This window comes from Phoca vitulina, unplaced genomic scaffold (genome assembly GCF_004348235.1).
Source record: "Phoca vitulina isolate PV1807 unplaced genomic scaffold, GSC_HSeal_1.0 scaffold11, whole genome shotgun sequence".
Lineage (NCBI taxonomy): Eukaryota > Metazoa > Chordata > Mammalia > Carnivora > Phocidae > Phoca > Phoca vitulina.
In genome coordinates, this window is record NW_022589714.1 from 31,637,352 (window position 1) to 31,664,189 (window position 26,838).

Sequence of the window (26,838 nt, forward strand, 5' to 3'; positions counted from 1 at the left end):
ACTGATAATTAGCAACTTTGAAAGCATGGCTCTTGATTTTATGTGCTAGCTTCCCTGAGTCTATGAAAGGACATCTCTGGCACGGCCTTAATTCTCTACACAGTGGGCTTAGGGGCTTCAGTCTGGCTGGAAGGGCTCAGCTAGGGCACTTGTCTTGAATCTGTATATGCATGGAAAATGTACAGTTTTAATTTAGGTTGTAGATTTGGGGATATATATTTAGAGAAGGAGGCTGGTAGAGATCACTGGTCAGGAGGAACTAAAGTTACCCTAAGCCCATGAAGCCCTCAGAAAACCCTCCTAAAACATACACACAAGTACTAAATAGATTAGATATGAGCACAGAGGGCACAGAGAAGGGAAAGATGCCTGAGGGGACGATTCAAGGAAGCCTTCTTATAGGAGTTAAACTTCTCATTGATCTGGAGGTATAGCGAAGAATCCACAGGCATGGGGAGGAGAAATATGGGTGAAAGGCTCATGAGCATAGAAGCATTTCGATCAGTCTTGGAGGGGCTTCCAGTGAACCCAAGAGCTGCTCCCTTTTCATTTCCTTCATTTAAAGAAAATGGAGGAAAGTTATTCAAACATGTTGTGATAGAGGAAAATAACTTACCTGCTAGAGTGTGCCCTGCCTTTTTAAAAGAACATGTGTAATTTTCCCTGATCTTACTGGAGACAAAAAAAAAAGTAACTTACTGTTATTTCAGAAATATCTGTGTATCCCTAGAATACATTAGCAGACATATAGTATGTGCTTAATAGATGTTTGTTGACTTAAATGGAACAGAGAAAAATTAACTTCCTTTAGGTCATTTAAAATTATGTTAGAGCATTTAAAGGCTCTACTTGCTAATTCATTTTTGTTAAAAAAAATTCTCAATCAGAGATGGCCAAGATAATGGTCAATTATATGCTTTATGAAAATGATTATTTATTAAGCATCAGTAGGATTTTAAGCATGGGGTTAAAATAGAATTTGTTCAGGGAGTCTATTAAACTACCTGGGGATATAATTCTGAATCTCTTACTGATGTCATTAATTTCTTTGGTTTCGTTTTCCCATTCATAAAATGGAGGTAAAGATAGTCCTGTCGTTTAACACCAAGGACCCTGTAAGGATAACATATCTCCCACTTAAATCATGGTTCATATCGCATGACTGGAAAGTAGAACATATGGTGCGTGACAAGAGTTGTTAGCCGTTTGGGGAAGAACAAAAAGATCATGACAGCAATTTGTAATTTGGTTCATCTCTGTAGTAAATTAGTTAAGAATTTTGCCGTAATTTGAGGGCAAGGGTGGGGTGGAAGTAAAGGAAGATTTGGTCCTTTTTCCGTCATCCCCTTTTAGGGTCCCTCTCTGATTCCCCTTCAGGAAGTGGAATAGAAAAAAAAAAAAAACTACATTCGTCAGTAACTCTGGGGTAACCACAACTAAGACAGTAAGGAGGTCAGTTGAAATAAGGACAGTGATTGCTATAAAACCGACAGGTACTCTCCTTGACACGGCACAGGCATATACAGGGTGACACACACACACAGGAAGAATTACTACACAAAGCAGGCAACCAGAGCAAAATGACAATGACCATCCTGCGCGACACGGCCATGGTGAGTAAAAATAATTCCTGTTTCGTAGCCGTCATCCCTAGGACTTCAGGAGAGCAGATTTCTAAAGAATTAGGCCTGATTGGCGTCTTTATTGGGAATATTTCTTAAGGACAGACTGACTTTAATTTTGACCCCTGTCTGGTGGAGAAAAAGAACAAATAACTAGAAGTTATAATGGGGTGCAAAACATAGCTCCTCATATGGTGGCTTTTGCATAGGTAGTTGATAGCTTGCTCAACTCTGGTGTCACAGACAGCTGGACGTGATCTCCCCTGTGGCCGCCATTATAGAGTTAGATCGGTCTAAAGCTCCTATCTCATCATGGGGACTTCCAGCCTTTTAGATAGTACACATGTATTTTCACCAAGGAAAGTGGGTCCTCAAAAGCTTTAATGATTCCCTTAAGACTACAAGTCGACAAAGATTGCCCAGGGTGAAGGAAGTGAAACCACTCAGTATTGAACTTTGGATAGCTCCCAGAGGAGGGAAATTTGCTAGGTCTCAGATAGCTGATTATTTTTGCATTGTCTCATTCCTCACGGAGGAGGAGAGAGATGTTAGTATGATGGAAATCTACCTCTCCTGGGTCTAGAATCTTGCCTGGCATTAGTCAGGTAAAGTCTGGGAAGAATATAATGTAGAGGAGCTTGAAAACAGGGCTTGGGAAATTATATGCCATATTATTGGCTTAAATAAGCCCTCTTTTTTTTTTTCCTCCATTTACAAGTCATGTAACTTAAAAGAGCTTGGATTTCATAAAAGATCATGGCATATGGTGATGATAATTCTATGTTATATTTATGTATTATTTTAGAGAATACCAGAAATGCAGCAAAGTGCAGTAGTTAGGGAGCATAAGCTTTGGAGTCAGACAGATCTGGCTTCACTACTTACTAAATGTGGGATTTGGGGTAAATTACTTAGCTGCTCTGTGCATAATTATTCCCTTAACTGTATAGGGGAATAATAATGGCATTTCCCTCAGAGGTTTTCTTGGGGGATTAATTGATATCATTGAGAATGACTAAATCTGTCCTCTGAAATGGCTTAGTTTTTAGTTAAATTGGTCATTTTAATATATTAGCCAATAAGGATAGAGAAAGCATTCAATGTGTTAAATATTAATATTAGTAATATTATTATTTTTACCTCTGAAACTCTTGTCAGCCCAGGGAAGTGGATTGGGACTACTTTCTCCATCATACAGATGAAAAACAGCTCAATTAAGCCAAGTGATTTAACATCACTGGGTACTGTACACGTAAGAACTGGGATATAAATCTAGGTTTACCAACCTCAAGTACAGTATGGTTCTCCTTGAGTGGTTCAGAGGCAGGATTTCTGAATTTGAAGCCATTGTGTCTAAACAAATCTGTCGGATAGTTTTGTGCTCTAAAGCCATTTCTATTTCTGGTTTGTTTGAAGTAATCTGTTGGGCCATCTGCTAGAAACATGGTGGTTCGAGGGGCATTAGAATAGGATTAGAAGCTGGGAGGTACAGGCAGGTAAGACATATTCGGTAAGCAGTTGATACAAATTCTTGTGTGCCTAGGAACTGGCCAGGCTCTGGAGCACATTCCTACCCAGGGGTGAGCACACGTCACAGAGAAGTTCAGGAGACAAATACTCAGATGGTCTCAGGTGAACTTGCAGTAGAGTTGGGCTGTCGATGTCCTGACAGTGCCCACCTTCACTGATGTGTTCTCCTGCCTCTGTTTCCTGTTGTACAGAGTAGGAGTGATACCTATTTATCTGCCTCAGAGGTGGCCTATAAGAATTCAAATCTATAAGATGCTCTGAACCTCTCAGAGAAGAAGTGCTGTGTATGTCATTCTTAAGAATCAGCAAGAGCCATATCAAAGCCTCTGGCGCATAACCACTAAAATCTACAGTTTCAGATCAAAAGCTTTGTGGAGCAAACTAGAGTGATTTGCAGGCATCATCTGATTTCCTGATAAAGAGCTCTGTGACCTTCAACGCTCATGCAATTCTGACACAGCTGCCACATTGCTTACAATGCTTGCCTCCTCCTGTGGGACAAAGCTAAGATTAAACACCACGAGTGGCTATATATTGATAATAATAATGGACTTCAATAGCAACAGTACTGACCACTGACACCTAGGTTTGAGTCCCCAGACTGGCACCAACAGGCTGGTGAACCCAACCAAGTTGTGTTGTTACTTTCCAGGCATGACTCTTTCACCGGTCTCATTGGGATAATTCATACTAGCTCTGCCTACCTCGTGAGGGAGTTGTGAGAATCCAGTATTCAAAGAGATGTGAAGGTGTGTTCTAACATACTCCAAGAATATAAGCAAATATAAGGATTTGTTAGAAGCATGGAAATGATTGCTGAATCATAGAACCCAAAAATACAGTGACTTTAAAGCTTTGATGATGAAAGCTAGAAGTGACTCAGTGAATTTGATACCAAAGAGGAAAGAGGAAACACACAGGAGGAATTTCCTTAAGAAACCAAAGGAAGTGATTGGTAGACTTGGGAAGCTAAGAACCCTCTGGTCTAAGTAGGCATCTTTTACCTTTTTCGAACTTATTTCATAGCGCTTTGTCTAGACAGAAGATGCATGAGGGCAAATTCCACATCTTTCCTGGCCACTGCACATCCTCAGACAGGTTGACCTACTGGCTGCCTGTGTTGAATCCTTGCCCCGTGCTGACAGTGCTTTTCCTGCCTTATGTGGATCATATCATTTAATCTTTACATTTTCTGGCGGAAGAAATTGAATCACAGCCAGTCAGAGTCCTGAAACTGAGTTATGGACTCAGGACATCTGACTCTAGAGCATGTGTCCCAAGTCACCACATAAAGAGTCAAGAAAGAGTTGAATGAATGAATGATTGTAGTAGATGAAAGTGGACAAGTGCTGATTATCTGAAGGCAAATCAGCCTACTTCAGGCTTATCAGAGTCAATCTTGCTTTCAACTTCTTTTTAGTATCTGCTACATTAGTACAGGAAATTGACACAGTGACCTTTCTGCATACTCTCGTCATTTCTTGCCTTCAGCATCTGCAAAATATAAAAAGGAGGTCCTTTAAGCAGACATGTCTAATCACCTCCCCTACCGTAGCCTGTGGAAGGTGTGAGCCTGAACAACACTGAACCCAGAGAATGAAAGCAACTCAGCTTCAGCTCTTGTTCTGCATTATGTTGAGAGTTGGTGATAGGCCTTGTCCATCCCCAGTAAGTTTCGGTGGTGACAGTGGGGTGAGCAGAACGTGGTTGCAACAAAGGGAAGCTGGAGAGATTTTTAGCTCTTCTTTTAGGGAAGTCTTCACAGAGCACTTTCTTTCTTTGTGCATTCCTGTAACACCAGATAGACCAATATTTCAGTGTAAGTATAAAGAATATATGTTCCAGAGCTAAAGACAAATAGTTCTCATATTCTCTGTTGTTGTGCATCATTAGTGGCCCTGCTTCTTTCAATGAACATGGATAATTGAAACTTTGCTATAGTTGGTTTTGCACAGTGTTTTTCTTAATGCTTTGAATTTGACTGTATTGTTTTGTTCATTCATTCACTCACCTGCTCTTCCATTCATCCAGAAAGTATTTGTGGAACACCTATTCTGTGGTATGTTCTCCTGCAGGAACTTATAATCCAGTAGGTGTCTGACCTGAACAAAAATGATACATTTCCAGACAGTAAAGACATAGCACTTGAATGCTATGGCTTCAATGCTAGATGGCAAGTGCTTTATGATTTAAGGAAAATGAACATATTTCTAATTGAATGACTTTAGAGACAGTTCCTGGAGAAGACCACCTCTGGGTGGGGCCTTGATGGAAGGGTAGGCTTCCATCAAGGTAGAGATGAGGTAGTGTATTCTAGGTGGAGGGATGGCTGGGAGGAAGGATTTTGTGGAGAATTCATGAAATATGAGGTTGGAAATAAAAACAAGAATTATCATTTATTAATCCTTTTTTATTAGATAAATTTATGGGCACTTTATAATAGAATATTACATTTAATCTTGTGAATATTATTATAAAGCAAGTATTATAATCCAGCTGGAAAGAAGAGAAACCAGAGGTTCAGTGATGAGGCCAGGTCAAGATTTAAACCCAGTCCCAGATCCTGATACCTTTCTGTCCCACATTGAGGAGCTCTTAGACTCTGGGAGGCTCAATCACCAAGCTAATGAGTTTACTACTCATTTTGGCACCCTGATATCTTCATGTGTGACTGTTCCCATTTCCAGGTGAGGACCTGAGGTTCAGAAAGAAGCCGTGGTCCCATAAAACACTGGGGATCCTGAGTTCAGCTAGAGCATGGGTTGCCTCTTGCCAGCAAATGACATCAGAGTCCCTAACCAACTCAACCTTCTCTATTTTCCAGGTCAAGTTCCTGCTCCTGGTGGTGTTGGGGCTCACCTTCCTGAGGGAGGTGGCAGCTCGAAAAAACCCAAAAGCAGGGGATGCTGCCCTGTGCCCTCCTCTGGAGGATAACAGTGTGAGGGTTGACATCCGCATCCTCAGGCAAAACCAGGGTATTTCCATCTCAAATGATTTTCAGAACCGCTCCAGCTCCCCTTGGGATTACAAGTAAGTGTAAATGAGAATGATCTTCACGTTCTTTTGAAAAATATGTTAATTTATTCTAATGTAAAAAATTTAGAAAATATAGAAAAAAAATAAAAGCCCTAATATTTACTCTTAAAAACAGAAACCCCAACTTTGCCTGGGAGCTCACATTTTTTCCTGCTGTTTTGGGCTAGGTCCTCCTGTGTGGTCAGAGGTCCTGCTATTTTGCTTCCAACTTCTCACTGACTCTCTGCCTTTTCCTGCTTCATGATGCCCTAGGTTGGAAGTGACAAGCTTTCTGTGCTGGAAGAGAGGGCTCTTTAAAGCGGCCCATATAATGATCTCTGCATGGGGTTAAGTGGGAGCCAGAAAAGTCAGTGTGGAGTGATCCACTCAGATTAGACATCAGTCTTCAAGGAATGAGGAGGAGGGCAGAGTAGACAAGAAAGGCCAGTTTGGGAAAGGGGATGCAAGATGGGGATGGGATGTTCAGGGTACTGTCCTGTGATATTGTCTGATGTGTCGGATCTTGGAATACTAAGCATTCATCTATATGCTCCAGATAGAAGTCTGAGAACAGATTCCAGGGACAATTAGAAGTGCTTCTGGGGCGGGGCACCTGGGTGGCTCAGTCATTGGGTGTCTGCCTTCGGCTCGGGTCATGATCCCAGCGTCCTGGGATCGAGCCCCGCATCAGGCTCCCTGCTCTGTGGGAAGCCTGCTTCTCCCTCTCCCACTCCCCCTGCTTGTGTTCCCTCTCTCGCTGTGTCTCTCCCTGTCAAATAAATAAATAAAATCTTTAAAAAAAAAAAAAAGTGCTTCTGGGGCTCCTGTATGGCTTCCTAGAGGAAGGGAGTATGTATGGTGGTGGCAAGTTGGCTGGCATGATTTTGCTGCCTTTGTACCTCCTGGCAGAGGGGGCTTTGAAGGGAGAAACAGGGAATGTGCTGGATTCACAGACTGCTGGGGCTTTGGCTTTCCTTTCCAAGCAGCAGGCTTCGTAGATTTTATATTAGGAGACCTACTAGTGATATTCCATATATCTAGGCAAAGGATGAATAATAATTATAATAATAACAACAGTGTAAGGAAAAATAAAAGAGCTGACATTTATTGAATGCCAACATGTAGCCTTTTGTGTGCATTTGTATCACTGAATATCCTCAGAAGTCCGATGAGAGAGACCTGTGAGAACCCCCATTTTAGAGTGGAGGAAACAGGCTTAGGCAGTTAAGCACCCGCCTGGAGGGCTGTGGATGAATCCAGGCCATCTGGCTGCAGCCCTGGGTTGCTCGGAAATGCCTCCCTGCCCAGGGGCGCGGGGCGCTCACATCTGTCCATCTCCCTCTCCCTTGTCTCACCATCTGCTTTTGTCCGCTCCCCCTGCAGCATCACCCGGGACCCCCACCGGTTCCCCTCGGAGATTGCAGAGGCCCAGTGCAGGTACTCGGGCTGCGTCAATGCCGAGGGGCAGGAAGACAGCTCCATGAATTCTGTTCCCATCCAGCAGGAGTTCCTGGTCCTGCGGAGGGAGCCCCGGGGCTGCACTCGCTCCTTCCGGCTGGAGAAAGTGCTGGTGACGGTGGGCTGCACCTGTGTCACCCCCATCGTGCGCTATGTGCGCGCCTGAACGTCCGCTTGGCTGAAGAAGCCCTGCAATACCACTCCCAGAGCTCTGCAGCTAGTCCTCTGTGGTCCCAGTTCTCTCCACTTCATCGGCCTCTTGATAAGACTGGGCGGAATTCTCAGAGCTCTGTATTAGATAGAGTGTCAACTTTCTGGGGGCGCTTCCAGATCATAACCTAGTCCTGAGCTGTTCCACTGTCCCAAACCCTTGAAAATGGACGGAGGAGAAGGAAGGCGCGCATAGCCCTGCCGTCGCTGTGATTCGGTGCCATTCCCGGCGAATTCTGTTGCAAATTCTGTTCCGTGTGGATGAAGATGCAGAAAATGTAACCACAGTATGAGTGTGTGGGAGGGGGTGAGGGGTGGGGTGGGGTGGGAGGGATGGGGTAAGGCTCTAGTACACATCCTTATTAAGATTTACTCAATAGAGGTTGGCCTGATGCTCCTATTTTTAAGGAAACTGTCCATCTGTTTATGATGTATTTTTATATAAAATTTTAGGAGAAAAATTAATATATCAAGTATTAATATAATAAAGTATTAATGATTGAAAAATACTTCAGGTGTTTCTTTCCAGTCTTGGCTTGTATTCACAGAGCTTGGAGCCCTCAAGATTGTGAAATTCTAAATACTTGTCATTTGTTTTTCATATTTTCTCATAAGTTCCTCATTAGAGGACTACTGTTAGTGTTATTTTATTATTATTATTATCATCATTACTCTGTGTGTGTGTGTGTATGTGTGTGATCTTGGGGACTTGTTTCCTCAGCTTCATTGAGATAAATTGGCAAATAATATTATGTAAGTTTATAGCGTACAGCATGATGACTGTCTTTCTATATATAGTGAAATGATCACCACAATAAGGTAGTTAACACTTGCATCACCTCACATTTTTACCTGTGTGTGTGTGTGTGTGTGTGTGTATGTAGTGAGAACATTTAAGATCTACTCTCAGCAAATTTCAAGTATACAATACAGTATTGGTAACTATAGTCACCATGCTATACATTAAATCCCCAGGACTTATTCATCTTATAAATAACTTTGTACCCTTTGACCAACATCTCCCCATTTCTCCACCCCCAGCCCCCAGCTTCTGGCAATTACTGTTCTCTCTGTTTCTATGAGATAGTTATTTTATTATTAATGGTACTTGGGGGTTACATGGAGAATTAAGGAAAATGGCGTCGACAGAACTCAGTTTCTCTGGTAACTCTTCACTGTTCCATGGTCCTGGCTACATTATATTACAAAGTGAACATTTACTGGCCACTGTGCTAGTCAGCAGAGATACAGAGACAAATAAGAAATGCATATGGAAGGACCACAGTGTTGGGACTGGCCATCCACGAGCCCCTGGTCACTGGGGCCATGCAATCCCTTTGCATTGGCCTTGTTCTGACTTCTGGGACTTTTAGGGTTACTGGTTGTGTTTTATCAATATCTTATGCTTCTTGGGGGCTCAGGAGCTTCCAGATTCTGGTCTTCATGCCACTCTGGGGAAAACTCAGAGGTTTTCTCAACCCTCCCTTGTTTCTATATGGCACAGCACATTTTCTCCTTAATGCTGCCACAGGCTTAGTATACCTCTGCATTGCCGCTGCTTTCCACGTCCGAGAGAAAAAGTGGGGCGTAAGTTCTCACTCCCACCTGAAACTTGGCTTGAGGATAGGCAGGTGGCAGAAGCCTGACACCCATTTTTAACTCTAGTGTGGGCAACTTTTTTCTAGTCTAGGTGGGAGTGGGAATGGAATAGCTGGGTAGGCTGGCTCTTCATCTCTTGGCTGCAGAATCTTTTGTTTATGGTATAACTATTGATATTTAAATATTCAGGCTCTTGAAATCTAGAAAACATTTTCTGTCGTGGCTATCAGCTTCGTAAGTTTGCTGTGAATCTCACAAGTCCATTTTCGTGCTCAGATTTGTACAATGAATCCTTCTTTCTGTTGATGTCGACAATAATCGCCCTCTCCTGTGGTAGGTTCATATCGTTAGAGCTGGATGGGCCCCTGCAGATCACCTGGTCAACCTTTCGCATTGGCAGATGAGGCCCAGAGGAATTAGGTGACTTGCTCAAGGTCGCGTGAAGTAGTTAGTGGCACAAAGGGGCTCAGTGACTCCAAGTTCATAATTTTTTCTGTTGGGTTTGCAGCACTCGATCATGTTTCCGGTAAATACCCGTATCAGTCATTTCTCTGTGCAGCCTGGGAGCAGGTACAGAAGGACCTGCACCTCGCATACCTCCAACTACATTGCACCTGGTGCCCCCTGGGGCCTGGGGCCTGAGTTACAGCTTGCTCTGAGGGCTGGCTGTCATTCAGGAAATTGCACACTGTCTCTGGCTCACAAGGTGGCACACTGCGCCCATGGGTCAGTGGCTCCCTTAGGGGGGAGTGTGTCCTTGGCAGCCACTGGAGACACTGCTGAGGTGGAATGAGCAGCCTGTGTTCTTCAGCGCTGAGCCTAGCTTCCTGGGACTCACAGGTCCTTTTTTTGAATGCAGGAGAAATGGCCTATGTCGAGCAGTCCAGATTTTCGAATACTGCATTGCCATCATAATGTGTAGAGAGACGGACTTCTCTTTCCACATGGAACTGGAAGCATGTAGTCTTTACTTTTGATACCCAGTTCTTATATATGACAGCTTGGCTGAGGGGAAGTACATATTCTCTCTCTCTGTCTCTCCTTCCCTCTTCTCCCCCTCCCCCCGCTACTCCCACATCCAGATAAAAATCATCTATGTTTGTAATGCTCCATGGGAGAAATTTCACTTGTAATTTACAGTGAGGAAAATGGTTATGAAATTAGTTTTCCTTTAATTTTCTTTTTTTTTTCTTTTCTAATAGAAGAAGTGGTAGAAAAAATGCATTTAATACTTAGCTTTTGGCTTCAAATCCTGGTTCTACCCTTTTCTGGTTATATGAATTTAGGCAATTTAGTCCTTCTGAGACTCAGCTTCTTCATTTGTTAAATAGGGAATGATATCTATTTTAAAGAGTAGAGTGTAAAGTAATCAAAATAAAAAAAACGTAAAAGACTTAATACAGTACCCAGGAAATGATAGGTACTTAGTATGTGGTAGTCCTTATCCCGGGAAGTACAGAACTTATGTTTCCCATTTGCTTGGCCCCGGTTAACTCATAGCCAACTTTTCTGCTTAAATACCACAGCTATATTATTGTACATGTTCAGCTGGACTTCCCTCAGGGTACAAAAGAACACACATTTTCTTCAACACTGAGATGTTCTTTTCGGCACCCTGTTTGGTGCCAAGAGAATCGCTGAAAAAGTGGTAGCTTCTGAACCTTGTTTGTACCTAAGTATCATAAAAGACTAGAAAAACCCAATCCTTCCTCCTTACAGAGTACCCAAGAAAAGAGAATTCCTTCAGTTAGTGAGAGAAATCAGAAGTGGGGTTTTGGCCTGATGGTAGTGAGGAGAAACATTTATGTATGGAAGGTTTTCCTTCATTTGTTTCTTATGTTTGTGAATAGGGCAATCAAGGAGGTTGCACTTACCAAGTCATAACTCTGCATCTTATGTTCGCTGTAGGATTTAATTGCATTTGCAACAGACCCTTGGTTTTCTTTTTAAAAAAAATTTAGAGAGAGTGTGTGCACACATGTGTGAGCAGGGGGAGGGGCAGAGGGAGAGGAGGAAGAGAATCTCAAGCAGGCTCCCTGCTGAGCATGGAGCCTGATGTAAGGCTTGATTTCATGACCCTGAGATCATGACCTGAGCTGAAACCAAGAGTTGGATGGTCAACCGACCAAGCCACCTAGGCGCCCTGACAGAACTTTCCTTTTCATGTCTGGAGTACTAATGTGGTCCTGGGGGCTAAACTCAATAACAGTTCCATAGAGGGTTATTAAACTTACCAGTAGCAGTTCATATATACTGAGTATTGGCTATGTGTGTCAGACACTGTGCTATTTTATATGCATCTTAGTCTTCACATGGCATGAGTTTGGAAAGATGATTATCCCCATTTTACAGATGAGGCAACTGAGGGATTAATTACTTGCCCAGGGTCACAAGAGCTAGTAAATATTAGCCTCAAGGTTTAAACTTGCATCTCTTGGACTGAAGACCCCCTATTGCCTGGTCGTCTGATCAGTCCATTTGTGTAAAGTTGGATAAGTTACCTAGTATGTACTTCTTCACTGGATTTTTTCTGTCAAAAATTAAGAATGATTATGTTTCTTACGTAGGTCACTGGAGGTTCTCAAGATTAACTCTTGATTTACGAAGAACATTGGAGATCCACTACTCATTGCCTTTCCAGAAACACATATCTATTTACTAGTACCAGTTGCATGAACTTGGTCTTGTAAGTTTATAATAGGGACTATGTGAAGTGTGTGCTTTAACAACTGTGATGTACTGGGGCGCCTGGGTGGCTCAGCGGGTTAAACGTCAGACTCTTGATTTCTGACTCATGATCTCAGGGTTGTGAGACAGGCTCCGCACGGGGTATGGAGCCTGCTTAAGATTCCCTCTCTCCCTCTGCTCCTCCTGACCCTAAAAAAAAATTTAAAAACTGTGATGTGCTGCTGTCTCACAGTACTTAGTGGGTGCTGATTTTGAGAATTTTGCTCAGCAGTGAAAAGAACATATGTTGAAACTAAGATTAAATTTTTAAAAAGAAAGACTCCAATTTGAGCATGAAGACGTTCTTGCCAGCAAAATGGCCATCTTTTCTCTTAAAATGTACAAACATCGTAGCAGTATCAGAGATCACAGAGTAATGACCAAGAACATGGACAACGGGGCCAGATGCCAGGTAAAAATGCCAGCTTCAGCACTTACTAGCTGCGCCATCACTCGTGATCTTGGGCAAATCACCTAACCTCTCTGTGCCTCCCTTTTCTCTACTGTAAAATGGGGATGATAGCACTACCTACTTCAGAGGGTTGTTGAGAGGCTGGAATAAGATCATATAGATAAGATGCTAAGACTAGTACCTGGCATGGAACGTGTATTGTCCAGTATGTTATTAAAAAAGAGAAAAGTCATCCAGTAGCATACCCCAATTACATGTTAATTTTCATATTTTGCTTTCTGTTCTGTTCCTTTGTCTCACCCGCTTTCTATAGCTGTAACCATAATATATATGCAATCTGTATTTGGTAATTTTTTACTTCACATTACATTTTACACATTTTCTATGTTTCTATATAATGTTCGCAATAATTTTTGTGGCTACATACTATTCTTTCAGGTAGATAAACCAGAATTTATTCAGTTATTCCTTTTTAAAAAAATTATTTATTTATTTATTTGACAGAGAGTGAGCGAGCAAGCACACAGGTAGGGAGAGCGGCAGGCAGAGGGAGAAGCAGGCTTCCAGCCGAGCAGGGAGCCCGACACGGGACTCGATCCCAGGACCCCGGGATCATGACCTGAGCCAAAGGCAGGCGCTGAACCAACTGAGCCACCCAGGCGCTCTTAGTTATTCCTTTTTTTAAACCTTTATTTCCACTTACAAAAATTAGATAATGCTTGTCGCTGTTCTAGTGTTTTTTTATTATGAACTATATAATGTGGACAGAAGAGTATATATCTTTATATATGTATAGTTGCCTTCCGTGTTAAAATTCTATGTGTGTGCGTTTTCATTATCTACAGGTTACCTTGGGCCAGTTACTTAATCTTTTCGAGGCTTGGCTTCCTCACCTATAAAATGAGGATGACAATAATATTTGCCTCCTACAGTTGTGGTGTGGATTAAAAAATAATAAATACAAATCATTATAGCAGTTCTGAGTTTGAACTAGCTGTTACTAGTCTTACTTACTGGTTTCATACACCACCTTATATAGGGCCTCTGCATACATACTCCCACCTTTTCGTTCTTGTTTTCAAAGCCAAGTAAATCAATGCATTTGACAAAGATGGATTTATGACTTGTTCTGGGTTGTGGCTGTCACAAAATGTACAGACTTCCTACTCCACTGGCTTACCTCTGTGGTTTCCTTACATGCTGTCTGTAGGTGATACACCACAGCCCTTTGCATGGCCTGAAGGCAAGGACCAGACCTTGTTTATAGTGGTGACAGCACCAGAAGCCATGTAACCATTTCCCACAACCACATTCTCGTGATTTTGACAGAGACCAGATCTGGGATGCACCGCTCTGGATGGGCCCCGTGTGCTGGATGGTGGAGTAGGATCTGAGTGCACCTGACTTCCTCAGATGGGACACCTCGCTCATGGAAAATTCCAAATTTCCTGGGGTCCCAGGCATCTGCCTATTCCGCGCTCCTGGGCTTTTCAACAGCTAGGAGAAAAAAAGATACAGATTTCCCACCGATCACTTGTCAAATGCCTAACTGCCTTTGGTGCTCACCCCAAAGCCCAAGTGAGATCCATTAAGAAAACAAGGTTTGCTTCTGCCACTTGCTTTGGACTGTGTCTGCATAGGGGATGCCAAACTTCTGGTTCCTGTATTTGAAAACATGTAGAAAATAGAATGAAATATATAAAAGAAAACACATCCTTTGGATCTATGCTGCTTCGCTTTTGAAATCTACGACTATCATTTGGGCTTAAGAATTTAGATGAATTGAAGTTGGCACGTGAGAGCGACTTTACTGGGTGAAGAAATGGTTGAATTACTTCTACTGTACAGAAGGTGAATACCAAAGGCTTCCCAATTCTTCTTTTTTTTTTTTTAAAGATTATTTATTTATTTATTTATTTGACAGAGAGAGACATGAGAGAGGGAACACAAGCCGGGGGAGTGGGAGAGGGAGAAGCAGGCTTCCCGCTGAGCGGGGAGCCTGATACGGGGCTTGATCCCAGGACCCCGGGATCATGACCTGAGCCGAAGGCAGACGCTCAACGACTGAGCCACCCAGGCGCCCCAATTATTCTTATTAGTAGCAGAACCCTTTATAATGAAAGCTAAGACTTCTTGAATTATTACAATAGAATAGACTCTCTTCTAACTTATATACATTTACTCATTCAATTATAATAATGCAGTGATTTAGAAACTATTAATTAGTGTCATTGTCCAGAGGAGAAAATTGAGGCACAGACTGAGTGAATACCTTCCTTGAGGTTACAATAGTCATCTGGTGGTAGACTCTTGCCTGTTGTCCCTAAGCTACCTTGCCTCTATGTGAGAGATCCACCAGGAATCACTTGCCTGTCCTGAAATGCCTCAACCATGGAATCTTCTTTGAGGATCCTCCTCTGCGAGGTCCTTCTAAGTGGGAGCAGATGAATTACAGTATTTGCGTACTCATACAATTATAGAATTTTATGGGAAGCTCACTGGAAATGGAATCAATAGATCCTCGACTTCACCAGCTTCCAGAAATACCTTAAATTGTAATGGCCTTCATCTTCTTTGTGCATAAGAATTCCAGTCCTTTACCTGGCCTTCTTCCTCAGAGGTTTCTGGGAATCTCTGAGCAACACCCTCATTTCCCTCTAATGTTTCCCGGGGTTGGTTACTACCTTGGTCAACTGGCTGGCTTTGGAGAACCAATCCCTGCCTCTCCCCACCGTCTGACATAAATCTATCAGGCTTTATGAATTTCCAAGGCTAGGCTATCAAAGGTCATGCAGCTTTCATCTGGTTCTCTTAACATGCTAATTCTGGTGGAAGCCAATCGTCATGCAGGAAGTCCAGCTGCCCTGAGAATGCCATGCTGGAAAGGCCATGCAGAGATGCTCTAGTTGACAATGCTTGATGAGCTCCCAGCCGACAGCCAGCATCCACTCCCAGGCATGTGAAAGAGCCATCGGGGACACTCAGCCTAGCCGAGACTTCAAGTCACTGCAGCCCCAGCCAATATCAGAATCCAACCGCCTCAGTAGGACCAGCTACATAATGTGTGGGTCCCAGTGAAAAATTAAAGCACACAATTCCAAGACTGTTAAGCAGAGCATTAAACCAAGTGTGGGGCCCATTTTGGAGCAGCGTCCCTATGCAACTTCACAGGTTGTACATGCACGAAGCCAGCCTGCTCGCAAGATGGCCCCAGAACTGCGCCGCGGAGCCCTTCCCAAAGTTTTGCGATCAAAATAAAATGGTTGTTTTACACCAGAAAATCTGGGGTGATTTATTATGGGGCCACAGTAATCGTATCAGCCCTAAGGACAATTACTTCAGGCTCTAACAGCCCAGCATTGTTACACTTTCTAAAAGTTCATTTAACCTTGAGTTTGTGAGTCTAGGTGAGCTGGGCTATATCTATAGTCCAATTCTATTTATTGTTCTGTCCTCCAGCTGGAGTTGAAAATTGTGCCTTGGTATCTTTGCTGCATTTTTGACTATTTCAACAACTGCTAATTAAAAATACCCACTTGTATAATAACAAGCAAGAGTGCACAACAGCATAAGATATCGATAGTTCAAAAGGCACTTTTTCTACAAAGGACATAGTCTGCAGAGGTAGAACTTTGCCGACAATATCAATGACCTTCAAAATCACCTTTTACAAAGAGCAATTTAATCCCTAGGAACCACAGCTTCCTCAAGTTGTTCCACTTTATATTTGCATAATTAAAAGGCCTAGTTGTGTGCATTTCTTAGAAAAAAATAGGGAGTTTCAAGACACACTTGTGCAAGACAAAAAAAAATTGCTTGCCACCTGGAAATGCAGATATCCTAATTCTACTATTTGCACTAAGCTTTCAAAGATTTTAGGGGACTCGTACTGGAGGAAAACATACCTCCTCGTTGATTCTGAAATCAAATAGAGCTGAATCTCTGGTTTCATTTATTTGCCAGAATTCTGTATTAACAAGCACTTTTGTGACCTTAGAATCTGGTAAATTGATATTCATAACGAGAACAATCTTAGGTGTTGCTTTCTTTCTTTCTTAGGTGATGTTTTCTAAATAATCAAGCAATTGTTATGTTCCATTGTGTTAGGGTGCTGTAGAGTGTCTCTGATTATTTTCTTCTTTGAAAATCTTGCGTGGGGTAGTTGGCTAAATACTGACCCCCAAAGATATCCATGTCCTAATCCCTGGAACCTGTGATTGTTACCTTACATGGCAAAAGGGTCTGTGCAGATGAAGGCTGTTGAGATGGGGAGATTATCCTAGATTTTTATGGTAGACCCTAAATATAATCATGAACGTCTTTATAAGGGGGGTGGGGAGCAGAGGGAGATTTGACAACAGAAGAGTATAATGTGATGGATAGAGGAAGGAGCCACCGGTCAAGGAACGTAGTTCTGGAAGCTGGAAATGGCAAATTCCCTGAAGCCTCTGGAAGGAGCACGGCCCTGCTGACAACTTGGTTTTGGCCCAGTGAACTGTAAGGGAATAAATATGTGCTGTTTTAAGCCACCAAATTAGTGGTAATTTGTTGTAGCACTGGTAATAAACTAATAGAGTGCATATCTGATTGTTTATTTCTTGTTTGAAAATCGTTCTTGCATGGGAAACTCTTCATCAGCTTGGTTGTTTGATGAGCCTAAGCATTGTATTTCCGGGCTGCAAGGGCATGCATTAGGAATTATTAGGCATGATCTACCCGTTGGTGATCGCTGGGCCACTCTCCTTGCCACAGAGCAGTAATTGAGCTTCATTGTGTTTGGGCTGCTTTTTATGGACAATTTGCTTTATCTCGTGGCCAACCCACTTGAACAGCGTCTTCGGTGACTGCAGGAGGGGCAGGCTGGGAAATGCTTCTGACTCACCCCTGTGGTGGGTTGGAAAGGATGCAGAAGGATGCTGTTTCAGGTTGACTGCTGTGTACCCCGTGTGGGAGACACACGAAAAGCATTCTGGGACCCAAAGTTGGCTTCTCACCATCTGACCGAAACGAGCAACTTCTTACAGTAAGCTCAGGGGAAGGAAGTCAGTGTCGGTGGAGTGCTCCTTCCACGAACTTAAGCCCAGATGCCTGACCTACATTTTCATCCTCCAAAATGACCTTCCTTCTACCGTGGCCGAGCAGGGTTAAACACAGAAAAGTAAACACTGCATGGCAATCATGTTTGATATAAAGATTATTTGAAATTCTTTGGCTTCTCAAACTGTTTGAATTTGTTATATTAAAGGGTGATAGGGCCAAAAAGTTTGAGTGGGTCACTATTTGTCTTTGTGGATGTGATGTTTTTTTAGGAAAACCTGCCTCCTCCACTTCCAGAACCTCTCATTCTTTGTTTCCGTCCTCATGTGGGATTGTCAGCTATGGTTGGGTCTCAGGCTGAGCAAAACAGACTATTTTCTAGGTGCTGTGGTTTGTGGGGGCACTGAGAAGGGATTCTGCCTCCAAAATAGATCTTTGTGTTTTGCTTAAATCCTCCCTTTGAAGCATCGCTTTTGAGGGCTTTTTTTTTCTTTTTTTTTTTTTTAAATACACACCTCCAGGAGGTTGACACATTAGGCCGCTAAGGTAGGTTAAATTTTTGTGACTCCCCAAACTCTCCTCTTAAAGGTCCAGCATTGTGCCAGCTACTGGGGAATCAAAGATCAGTAAGTCACATCTGGTGATATTTCCCTACCTCCAGAGGTATTGTGAAAATTGATTCATAAGAGATCTAAGGTCGTTTTTGTTTGTTTGTTTTTGTTTTTTCTAACAAACTACTAGAAATAATAAGGGTGAAAGAAAATGACTATATATGATAAGTAGGTAAGGAAAATAGATGTGGGCTTTTTTTGGATAAGGAAAGGTATGAAGGGTATAGGTCCTTCCTTCCTTCCTTCCTTCCTTCCTTTCCTTTCTTTCTTCCTTCTTTCCTTCCTTCCTTCCTTCCTTCCATTCTTTTTGTAAAAGAAAAAAAAAATAATTTTGTCCTAAAGTAAAGTGATTGTTCCAGGATGGAAAAAATATATAGGACAAAAGCTGAATGGATATAGAAATTTGCAGACAGTTTGTGGAAAAAGAATATTGAGAAAGGAATTTTATGTGCAGTTAAGCTAAAATTGGAATGGATTTGTGTAAGAAGGAAAAAAAGAGAGTTTTAATATCAAATGCACATTGGTGCAAAATTAGAATTTGTTTTTTTTCTCTGTTAAAAGGACAAAGTGGGACGCCTGGGTGGCTCAGCCGTTAAGCGTCTGCCTTCGGCTCAGGTCATGATCCCAGGGGTCTGGAATCGAGTTCCGCATGGGGCTCCTTGTTCAGCGGGAAACCTGCTTCTCCCTCTGCCTGCCACTCCCCCTGCTTGTGCTCTCTCTCTCTGACAAATAAAATAAATAAAATCTTAACAACAACAACAAAAAAGGACAAAGTTTTCTTGGACTCTTGGTCTGCTCTTGATGAGAAATTGTAAACAAAGTTTTTCTTTACCTTTAATGGAATCTACCTAGGAAACAAAGACTCAGTATTTTGTCTTTATCTGGTCTTTGATTGCTTAAGATACTGAGTATTCTCTACTAAAAGAGCTAAGGTTTTTGTGTTTGTTTTACAACTATGTGACTTTTTGTATATGTTAAATTTCACAGGAAGCATTGTCAAATAAGAAGCAATGTAGACTTTCTTTAGAGTATATTTGTATGAAATTCCTAAATCTGATATGCCCCAGTATCATGGTGTCAGTCATCATTTGAAAATGTATCAAAGAAATAACCAAATTCCCTTGTCAATTGCAGTATAAGGAACTCTCATCAGATCCTTAACCATGGCTGTTTTTAAGTCCTTTGTTATTTGCAGATAGTTATTGCTTTACTCTGGTGCTTTGGCAAAAAGCATTTCTGCAGAAGTGCTTCATCTTCAAGGAGGTTCATGGAAAAGACTCTGATAATTACGATCAATTTGCCTTCATGGGGGAGGGACACTAATGAACCTTTCAAGTGTCTCCCCAAGGCTACCTGCATAGCCTCGCAGTAGGTCATGTGACGGTAGCTTAAGCTGTGTCCCTGTTCTCCCTCCCTGCATGGACCCATCACGTCAATGATGTAAGGTTCACGCGTGAATATTTGCCTTTGTTGCAGGACAACACCCTGCAGGCTTTGCTGGAACATCTGTGCGGGAGAAGATGTGCCACGAACCCACAGAAAATTCAAGGCCCGGACACTGCCATAAAGTTTTGGGAGTCAGGTAAGATGCATGTTGTCCCCAAAGTTGTGTTTGAGAAGATGCAAACTTCTCCACCCCCTAAGAACATAAAGGAGATACGCATCTTTGTAGGTGTTTTAGGGGTTTAGAGGTCTTCTATTCAATCAGGAAGCTGATGCCCTTGCGTGGGTACAAGCGCTAGCAACTGACCAGTAGATACAGCAGACTGAGTGCATAGAAAGAGTGGCCACCACAGTGCCGGGTGGGACGGTGTTTTGCCAAGGAAGCCAGATGGCCCTTGAAATACAGTGAGTTGGTTAATACAGTAACAACATGTTCTGTGTCTTCCAAACAATGTCTAAGGCCACTGTTAAAATGGGCGGCGGTCCTCCACCAGAGTTCCCAACTGGTGAGGGATTGGTACCTTGATCATAGTGGTCCCCCTCCGTGTGAGTGAGGATTTTAAATATGCCTTGGTTTGTGTGGACACTGCATCTGATTTAACCCGAGCTTCTCTAGTCACTGTGCAAACCGCACTGCTGCTACTGGGGGGTTAGAGAAGCTAAGTGCCCTGTACAGAAACCCTTGTTGAATAGACAGTGATAGGAGGTCATGCTTTAAAGGTCGTGATATACAAGATGGGGCAAAAGAACATGACATTGAATGGAGGGTCCCTCTCCCCTATAACCCGCAAGAAGCAGAGTTGTGGAAAGGACAAATGGGATATTAAAGCAGCAAAATAAATTACTAACAGTTAAAACCACCTTGGCCTGGTGGATTAAAGTACTGCCCCAGACTTTAATACATTTGAATGATCACTCAGTAGGATGTGTTGCTCATATGCCAGACTTCAGATCCCTGCCGAGGTACCCAATACCATAAAGGCACGGAAGTCATGGAAAACATCCATCGCCTTGAGTCTCACCGTGGACTCAGGTGCTATGCTGCTGAGAACAGCGGGCCCCATCATACCTGGGAAAGGCAGTATCTACTGGAGTTTGTAATGGGATATCCTGCTGGGATGGGTGAATTACTTCATGCCCGTGGGTGAGGGGGAGCTACTCAATCTCACTGGGATCCAGTTGTCCTGCTGCAAGCTAGGCCTGTAGATATGTGCTATGCCTGGAATGGGACATACACCATTGGAGGAGGGGTGAAGGTGGGGGTCCTGTTACTGGCAGATCCCACCCCCAATCCATCTCCGCATGCCGGACAAGGCTGTCTTCCCCAGCCAACATGTACGGTGTGCACAACCAGGTCAAGTTCCTAAAGCTGCCAACCTACCTCTCCTCAAGGCCACATTCTATTTTCTACTGGTATTCCTTCATGGGGAATTTTTTTCTTTTCTTTTCTTTTCTTCCTTCCCTTCCTTCCTTTCTCTCTCTTTCTTCCTTTTTTGTTTAGGACATCTTTGAACTTGCTGATCTGCGTGTGTTTGAAGAAATTTAGAAAAAGTACAGCTACGGTAACAACTCAGGAGTATTTCAGGTTGAGCCGTGATTGTGAAAGATTTAACTGTTTCTAGAAGTACGGAAAAGTTTTTTTCTGTTTCAATTTACTTTAGTTCTGGACTTGAAGCTGACGCTGAGGGCCGGCAAAGGGTCTTAAAAGGAAGGGGAAAGGTCTCCAAAGAGACTGGCACTGGAGTAGCTCTCCTTCTGGCTGTGCTAGATTCATTCATATTATTATTCAAGATGAGAATTTCGACTTTGTTGAAATGAAGAAAGCACATGCATTTGTTCCTTCCCCTTTCTCTCTGGAGCTGAGAGAAAGGGTTATGATATTCTTGTGGTAAGCATCACTACAGTGAGCCATCATCTAGTCAGGAGGTATAGACAGTCTGGTTAACCACACGGCTCACTGAGACACAAGCTAGACAGAGCCGAGAGAGGACAGGGCTTGTGGAAGGAGCCTTGGTTGTGACACAGAGATAGAGTCTAGGTTATCTGGGCCAGGGAGGAGCTTTATGAATACTTTACTCAACAACAAAGTCTATTCAAGGACAAAAGTTAAAACCAGATACTGTACTATATAGTCCTCCGTCATTTCAGAAACTTTGGGAAGTCATCCGACACCCTTCATTAAAGAAATATTAAACAGATGTGTAAGCCCAGTTGCAGCTACGGCACTCCTGATAGAAAAACTCTAACTTATAAAATAAAGTGCAACCTGCAAATATTTCTGTTCTTCTTTTCTAAAATCTGCCCTTGGGCACAGTTGTTGGCTCATCATAAGCACAGTGAAATGGTAGACTGAATGCATGGCTTTCAAATATAAGTACAACTTCTTATAATAGAGCTTCTGCGAAAATTTGAGCAGCAGGTAATATGAGGGTATATTCTCTGACAATTGGCTTCTTTCATGTTAGCATGATGTTTCTAAGATCCATTCATATTGTTGTGTGTCAGTGGTTTGCTCCTTTTCATTGTCGAATAAGATTCCATTGTATGCCCATGCTAAAATTTATTTATTCTTACGCCAGTTGATAGGCATTGAGTTGTTTACAGTTTTTGACTACTCTGACTAGAATTTTACATTTCTTCGTGTCGACATACGTTTTCATTTCTCTTAGGTAACCACCTAAGAGTAGGATTGTTGGGGCTTATGATAGTATGTATGTGTAACTGCTAAACTATTTTCCAAAGTGACTGTGTCACTTTGCATTCCTGCCAGAAACATATGAGAGTTCCAGTTGCTCCCACATTCTTGTCAGCACTTGCTTGGTATTGTCAGTTTTTAAATTCGTGTCTCTCTAGTAGGTGAGTAAGGGTGTTTTAATGTCTTTCTATCATCATCTATCTATCTATCATCTATCTATCTATCTATCATCTATCTATCTATCTATCATCTATCATCTATCTATCATTTATCTATCTATCATATTTTTAAGTAGGCTCCATGTCAAATGTGGGGCTTGAACTCATGACCCTGAGATCAAGAGTCGATGCTCTACTGACTGAGCCACCCAGGTACCCCATCAATGTGCTTTTAATTTGCATGTCACACTATATTGATTTAAACATTTGTGACACTAAAGAGCTCTGTCCTTTCATTTAGATGTTACCATTTACAGGGGCTTGCACGCATGAGTGGCCAATCCCATGTACCAGCAGTTCCATCTTAGATAATTCTTTATCAGAAAAGTTGATTTTTCACCTTTTATGTCAACTTGTCCGATCTTGTGAGGGTTCCTTTGAGCTTCTTCACAGAATATATGGCATCTTGTCACGTGTCCTTCAGTGAGCAATCTGGTTCCAGTTTCATCCTTTGTAAGTACAGGTCGACCTTTTGCCTTTTTCTTTTCTCTTGGTAGACTGGCATTTATCTTTATTCAGAATCCACACACCCCAGGTGATACAGGGTTTTGCTGGTTTTCATGTTTGTGCCACACTCTACCATAGTCCTATATTGAAAGCTTTGGTCAGTCATCGTTGATTCTCTTAACTGATTTGGTGCTATTCACAATGCCCAGTGACCCTGATTGATCTGCTCCATTAAAAAAAAAATATCTTGAGATGGAGGCCTGAACAATGGAGTCCTGGACAGCTGAAGTCAGATAATAGGGATTGGAAATATAAATTTGAATGCCATCTTTATACAGATGACAGCTGAAGTCACAGATCTTAGAAGCATTTCCACATTTAGGGCACAACACAAAGAAGTGAAACTGGCATGGAAACAGAAGAAATTGATAGGGAGATGAATCAGAATGTCACAGAAACCAAGCCAAGAGAGAGTTTTAGGAAGGAGAGGGTGTTCAATAGGGTTAATGCTGCACAGAGGCTTAGAAGGAGGGAACCGAGAAGATGCTGCTGAATTTGAAACTGGGAGGTCATTTAAGACTTTAGAAAGTGCAGTGACAGCAAAGCAGTAGAGTCAGAAGCCAGAATGCACAGGATCAGGTAATGAGAAAGTGGAGGAAACAAGGACAGACGTGTCTTTCAATAAGCATGGCAGACATAAAGATAGATCTGAGCCATCCTTTGCTTCTTCCAATAGGGGAAGAGGTGGACATCTTTCTGTGCTTTAGATTCTATTTGCCTTGGCCCGAGGAACCTTACTCTCCTGAACTCTCTGTCTTCAACTGTCTGTCTTCTGTCTTCAACCTCTGGCCATTTTCTCTCTTTATTGCTCAAGAATTTTTCAGTCTTCAAAAAGAAAAACCATAAAAACTACAAATAAGTCACAGGTTCCCATGGCTAGCACTCTATCGCCTTTCTTTTTATAGCCAAGCTACTTCAAAAAGGCCTTTTTCTTGTGTCTCCCACTTCTTCCCCTTCCATTCTCTCCTCCGTCTCTTCTAATCTGATTTTGGCTGCCACCACACAAAAGACACGTCTCTCTCTAGGGCTCAGTGATTTAGTTTCTCTATCTAACAGACATTTTTCAGGTCATAACTTAATTGACGTTTCTTGACATTTGATTCTGTTGACTACTTCCTCAACTTTAAGTTCTCTATTCTGTTGGCTTCTCTCTCTGATTTCCCTTTGTACACCTTGGGTTGCTCTTTCTGAGCCTCCTTCATGGACATTGGGTTGAATCTTCAGTTGTTGGGTCCTTCCACTTTGTAACTTCTCTTCCGGAGATGCCATTGAAAACATCGCTTCTGATAATCATTCACATGCTCATGCTGTGCTTTGGATGCCACCTGCTTTGCCTGAGGGGTTTTACTGTCCAAGTTCCTCAAGCTCCAACCTTTGCTGAGCTCATTTCTCCCTTTTCCCACTGGACATTCTATGTAGATGTCCCATAGATATCTCAAACCCAATATGCTCAAAGTTAATCCACTGCTTCCATTGGCCCCTAACCTAATATTCTTCTTCCTTCCATTGCTTATCTTCTGAAGGACATCACCATCCACCCCATTAACCAAGTCAGAAATCTGGAGCCATCCTTGCCTTTCTCCGCTCTTGCTTATTTCTCCCCAACTTCCCCATCAAATCCTATTGATTTTACCCTTAATGTTTCTCAAATTCACCCCTTGTCTCCATTTCCACAGCCACTACTTATTTTCTGCCTCGGAAATATCATATCTTTTCAATTACTTCCTCCATGCTGAGAATGCTGTTCATTTACCCACTCAATTTCATTCTTCAAACATATTTAGCAACTATGTGTTACATACAAATACTATTAAAGGGGGCAGTATCAGCTTCTAGTCAAGTGTTCTATTCTATCTTGGACACTTCCTCTTGCCTGCTTCCTCACTAAACCACATATTAGGAGTCTAAATCTTAACTAATCTTTCCTCCACTCCCATCCCAACCACCCACCAAACTGGCTACTCTGCACATTATGAAATTCATCACTCTCCAAGCTGGATTGGAGTCAGATATGTCGATCAGACAGAGATTAAATTATACCTCAGTAAAAAGCAGGTGGAATGGAAAAATTAATAGTCAGTAGTGACTAAATGTGAGTCGAGTACCCCAGTTCCAACAGTCTTTGACACTTGCTCCCTCTCCCCCACTAAACCCTGTAATCAGTTTACTGTCCCTTGCCCTTATGTCATTATTTCCCCTCCCTACCAAGCTTAAATCCCACGGCCAATTATTATGATCACTCCTTTTGCATATGACCTCAGTCCCTTGCCTCTCTCACTTGGTCATATTCAACTGGTAAAACCTCACTCGCAGTTAAATTCAAGTCTCCATTTATTCTGTACTTGAACTTACACTGCTGAATGTAGGTGGAGAAAAATCTGCAATCCTGCTGACTAATCTCACATTAAGTTCATGACCACGAACCTCAACTGGGCCTGTAATGCTGCCCAAACATCCATTTGCCACCCACTCTCCTATGTAACTGTTTTGTGTTTTCTCTTATCTCCTGGTGCCAGTTACCAATGTATTGCCTCTCTTCTCCAAGTCTACCTCGATTGATAGATTCCTCAAATCTCCAATACCTCTTCCACTATCTTCCCTCTAGGTAGATAACCTTGCTTCTTATTTTATTCAGAAAAAAGCAATCAGAAGAGAACTTAAGTCCTGTGTATACACATAGCTGCCTACCTGCCTACCTAGATCTGCCTACTCTCCTATTACTCCAGATGACCTGACTATACTCTGAGCTAAGACTGACTGCTCTATTTAGTCACTAGTTCCTGTGCTCTTACCCCTACTCAAGCTCATAGCTCCAGAATTCTTCCCTACAAAGGTTTCTTTGTAGTTCTTTCTTTATTCAAATTACCATAGATCTCTTCAGAAGGGTAATGCCACTTTGTAAGATTCAATTAATTGAATACAATTTAACATAGTATTATATCATTATATGATGTCATTATGACCAATGCTGTCTTATTACTCAATCAATGCTGTGTTTATTTCTCAATTAAAAAGTAATGTATGGTGATTAACATAACATAATAAAAAAAAAGTAAGGTTATTACGGCTTCTTGGATATCCCATAGCATGGTCTCCAAAAATGGGGTAATAGCTGCAATAACTTTTTATACAATGATACATGAACCAAATTCAAGACAAAGATTTCAGCTGGGCATAAGCAGAACTTCTTGCTTTTTGGGAGTAATGAATCACTCACTGGATTGTGACATTTCCATATTTGAAGTTCTTTAAAACTAATGTTATTTGATTTCCTACAAGGAAGTCCAACCACAATCTGGCAACCAAGGCCTTTGTAAATACTTCTTGTTTTTTATTCTTTTTTTATTTTCCTAAAATTGTTGGTATAAAATCCTTTAACAAAACAAAACTGATGTTATAATGTTTTTGCTTATGCAGAGTATCACTTTCTTACCTTTTGACAGAGACACAGTTAGGAAGGCCATTCAAAGTTTCTTCCAGCATAAACTTTCATAATAATCCTTGTAATCACCCAATAAGATTCAGCTAAGGCCCTCCTCCTCCAGGAAAGCACTGGGAAGATAAAGGTGAATGAGCCAGACTTTTTACCTTTGTCTTCCCAAGTAATTAGCACAGGATCGATGACACCAGGTGTCCTCAGTAAATGTTATGGACCAAATCTTCATTGCCATTATTGTCACCAAATGTACATTTGGCACACATTTGGGTATGTTTAAACTACTGTGCATTGTTACTCCTTCCAGGAACTCATGAC

The 26,838-nt window shown here is 42.0% G+C and overlaps 1 protein-coding gene across 1 annotated transcript; it reads left to right on the top strand.

The window, feature by feature from the left end:
- The first annotated feature begins 1,586 nt into the window (after positions 1-1,586).
- On the top strand, positions 1,587-7,791 carry IL17F (interleukin 17F). The gene is made up of 3 exons (XM_032410096.1): positions 1,587-1,613; positions 5,977-6,182; positions 7,551-7,791. Exons 1-3 carry the CDS (start codon positions 1,587-1,589, stop codon positions 7,789-7,791), a joined length of 474 nt encoding a protein of 157 aa, XP_032265987.1.
- The last annotated feature ends 19,047 nt before the right edge of the window (positions 7,792-26,838 follow it).